The sequence below is a fragment of the Solanum pennellii genome, chromosome 6 (genome assembly GCF_001406875.1).
Source record: "Solanum pennellii chromosome 6, SPENNV200".
Taxonomy (NCBI): domain Eukaryota; kingdom Viridiplantae; phylum Streptophyta; class Magnoliopsida; order Solanales; family Solanaceae; genus Solanum; species Solanum pennellii.
Window position 1 is genome coordinate 5,045,316 of NC_028642.1, and position 4,184 is coordinate 5,049,499.

At 36.0% G+C, this 4,184-nt stretch overlaps 1 protein-coding gene across 1 annotated transcript in view; it reads left to right on the forward strand.

Annotated features, from left to right (window-relative positions):
- Positions 1–1,084, forward strand: part of LOC107021837 (MLO-like protein 6) — a 6,580-nt gene extending 5,496 nt beyond the window's left edge. The window contains exons 14-15 of the mRNA XM_015222556.2: positions 263–323; positions 419–1,084. Coding sequence (XP_015078042.1) covers positions 263–323; positions 419–895 — 538 coding nt within the window. The 3' untranslated portion in view covers positions 896–1,084. The remainder of the gene's footprint in view (positions 1–262; positions 324–418) is intronic.
- Positions 1,085–4,184: the final 3,100 nt, after the last annotated feature.

Here is a 4,184-nt window from a genome sequence, read left to right on the forward strand (position 1 = left end):
TATATATATATATATATATTTATGTAAAAATTAAGAGGTATTTATATAAAATTAACATAGAACATCCAATGAACAAATAATCTGACTGATCCATTTACTCTTGGGTAGATGCTTAAGACTCTTTTAGTATTATTGAGCCCGAGTTTGAAGTCGATCTTCAAAAAAAGTAAATTTTTTGAATGATTCCACATTTAGCCAATGAGATTATTGAAGAGTAACAATTTGTAACACTAACATATTATAATTTTGTTATTATGAATAGGGTCCTCATTCAGATTCTGTGCAGTTATGTCACTCTTCCTCTTTATGCCCTTGTGACACAGGTAATAAATTGTACTTGTATAATTTTTCATAGTTATCTTTTAGATTATTTGATTAGCGTAAGATTCTCAAATAAATGTTGTGTATTATATTACAGATGGGTTCAAACATGAAATCAACTATCTTCAATGAAAGAGTAGCAACAGCATTGAAGAATTGGCACCACACAGCAAAGAAACATGTAAAGGATCAAAGCAAGCATTCTAATCCAGTGACACCAATGTCAAGTAGACCAGGGACACCTTCTCATCATGGCATGTCACCCGTGCATTTATTGCGCGGACATTATAGGAGTGATATGGGCAGTCTACAAAACTCACCTCGTAGATCAAACTACGATTTTGATCATTGGGACAACGAGGGCTCACCTTCACCCTCCCGGTTTTACCAGGAGGCTGTTGATGGCTCATTGCACCATATTCAACTTGGTCAATTGGACCATGAACCGCAACAAGTTATTGAGCCTAATTCGTCACAAGTGGTTCCTCTATCACAAGAGGGTCGCGACCAACATGAGATTACTATTGCTGGATCAAGAGATTTTTCGTTTGAGAAAAGAACAACCAGTATATAGATATTATTATTTAATTAACAAGGAGCACATTAATACTATATTCTAGATTATTTTTATTAGTTTATATACTTGATTTCGGAGAAATAACGATTGTAAAGTTGCAGCAATGGATGCACGGTGTAAATCTGTAATTAAAATATGGAGAATTCGATCTGAAAATTCTACATCTATTTTATCGTTTTGAATGAACATGATCGAGAATAAAATTGTTGTAGGTGTGCCAAAATGTCAGAGCGAGTTAAAATTAGTTATGTATTTTCCGAAATTTCCTCATTTTCCTGTTTTTCTCTCAAATCACAATATGGTATTAGAGCGCAGTCTCAAATAACTAAGGGAAAATCTTAAAGATTGAAGACCGAGTGATGATCGATGACTAATTCTGTTAGTTTTTTTTCTTCGATTTCATTCACTACTTTGAACAACAAAAATGGTAGTCTCTATTCGTGGGACCATCTGATGGGCCTGAATCTGTATTAGTTTCGATTCATCTGGGAGCACTACGAAACTTGCAACGCAATTGTTCTGTTTGTGGATCATTCCACCTCTTTTCATTGGAATTGATTACGCCCACACAGTTTGGGATGATCTAATATTATGGAGAGGTTTGATAAAGAATCGAGTACCATTTTTTCAATTGCATAGGGATATTACCATGATTTCACAGGTATTAAATAATATAGAGTAATTGGTGTTTGTTAATTCTGTTAAATAGTGACATGTAAGTTGTTAGATTAGCTTGCACAATACAAAGTTAGTTACAAAAGTTGTTGTATAAATAAGCTGTAACAGTGAACTAGTTCATCAATATATGAAAACTTTCTCTTCTTCTTCTTAATCAAATTCTCTCCAGAATGCAGTTCACATTCAATGAAATGAATTAACATGGTATCAGAGCTCAGATCGTAAGGGATCGATCAGCGTAAAGGAGAAGCAGTGAAGAAGAGTTCATAAAGGAAGCATCAATGCCGAACGATGAAGCAACAACAATGGCAGAAAATGAAGTCACATCTCTGAATCACAATCATCCACTTTATCTTCAAGCATCTGATGCACCTGGAGTGATTTTGGTTCCAATCAAGTTAACTGGACCAGAAAATTATGCCTTATGGAGTCGATCGATGAAATTGGCTCTTAGAGGAAAAGGAAAACTTGGATTCATTGATGGATCATGTAGAAAGACAACTTTCAAAGGAGCACTGGAGGAGCAATGGGAAAAGTGTAATGCGGTCGTATTATCGTGGATTGCAAGTACTGTCACAAGTGAATTAATGTCAGGGATCATATATGCCTCAAATGCGAGAAAGGTTTGGGAAGATTTTGAGGAAAGATTTGATAGATCAGATCTAACGCGAATCTATCATTTGTGGTCTGAAATTGCAAATCTTAAACAGGGCACTGACTCTGTAACTTCATATTACTCAAAACTCAAGGATTTGTGGGCTGAATTGGATGTGATGATTCCATCGCCAGGCTGCAATTGTGAGGTTTCAGCAATTTATGTGAGACATTTAAGATCACAAAGACTTCTACAATTCTTAATGGGATTGAATGAGAGCTTTAGCGGTATTAGAAGTAACATTTTGTCTAGAAAACCAACAGTAACTGTGAATGAAGCATATGTAGTAGCAGCACAACAAGAAAATCAAAGAGCGTTGGGAGTTTCAGAGAAAACAAGAGATCCTTTAACACTCTTAGCAGGAAAACCTCAGACATACAATCCTAGGCCAAAGAAATTTGTGCCTCCTGGAACAATATGTGATCACTGTGGGTTCAAAGGTCATTATAAGAATGATTGCTACAGATTGGTAGGATATCCCCCAGGATTTCAAAGCAAAAGGAAAGGAACTGATGGTTATAAAAATGACTACAAAATAGCTGAAGGTTTTAGGCCTGACTTCAAACCAAATGCACATTTCACAAGGAACTCTGATGACTTCCATGATAAAGGAAAGCAAGCTGAAGGTCACATGACACCACCTCAATACCAGGATTTGGTAGACAGGATGCAGAGAGCAGGAACATCAGATTGTGTTGCTAACATGTCAGGTATGGTTTCTTTAAACTCAAAAACAAGTAGAGTTTATGAATGGATAATAGATAGTGGAGCTACACACCACATCACACCTAATGAGGAGACATTGAATACCATCAGTAGAGTACAAAGAAATAGTAGTGATGGAGTACAAGTTCCAACAGGAAGTAGATGTGATATTAAAGGAATTGGCAATGCACAGGTTCTAGAGGATCGTGAACTTAGAAATGTCTTGCATGTGCCAGACTTCAAATTTAGTCTGCTGTCAGTATCGAAGTTAACCAGGGAATTATCTTGTTCAGTGTGTTTTTCCCTGATTTCTGTGTCTTTCAGGGACTCTACGATGGCAAGGTATTGGGGATTGGTAAGGAGAAGAAAGGATTGTACATTTTAAAGAATCAAATACAGTCATCAGTACAAGCTATGGCTACTGCAAATATGAGTGAGGATGCAACATTATGGCATTTGAGATTAGGACATGCCTCAACTGGTATTTTACAGCATATTCAATCATAGAAGCATTTTTCAGACAAGAATGTGCAACATAAATGTGACATTTGTCCCTTAGCAAAACAGTGTAGATTACAGTTTCCTGTTAGTGAAAGCAGAACTTTAAAAGCATTTGAAATAATTCATGTGGATGTTTGGGGGCCATATAAGAAACCTACCTTTGATAAGAAGCAATATTTTGTCACTTATGTTGATGACTATAGTAGATATACTTGGGTATGCCTCATTCACTCTAAAAGTGAGGTTATTGTAGTGCTCAAGGATTTCATTACCTTAATAAAGAATCAATTTGGCTTGTCTGTGAAAACCTTAATATCTGATAATGGTACTGAGTTTTTCAATTCTTCAGTTGATGATTTACTTGCTTCTCAAGGTATTATACATCAGAGTAGTTGTGCATACAACCCTCAACAAAATGGAAAAGTAGAGAGAAAACACAGACATATCTTGGAAATGGCAAGAGCTTTGAGATTTCAAAGTTCTATCCCAATTCATTTTTGGGGTGAATGTGTTAGGACAGCTGTATATTTGATCAATAAGCTCCTTACTGAAGTACTTGGTGGTAGGTCACCTTATGAGATGTTGTTCAAGAAAATTCCTAGTCTTCATCATTTAAGAGTTTTTGGGTGCTTATGTTATGCGACTCAATTGCCAAGAGGGGATAAGTTTGCTCCCAGAGCTAGAAAAGCAATTTTTCTTGGTTATTCTGAAACTCAAAAGGGTTACATGTTGTTTGATTTGGTTAAT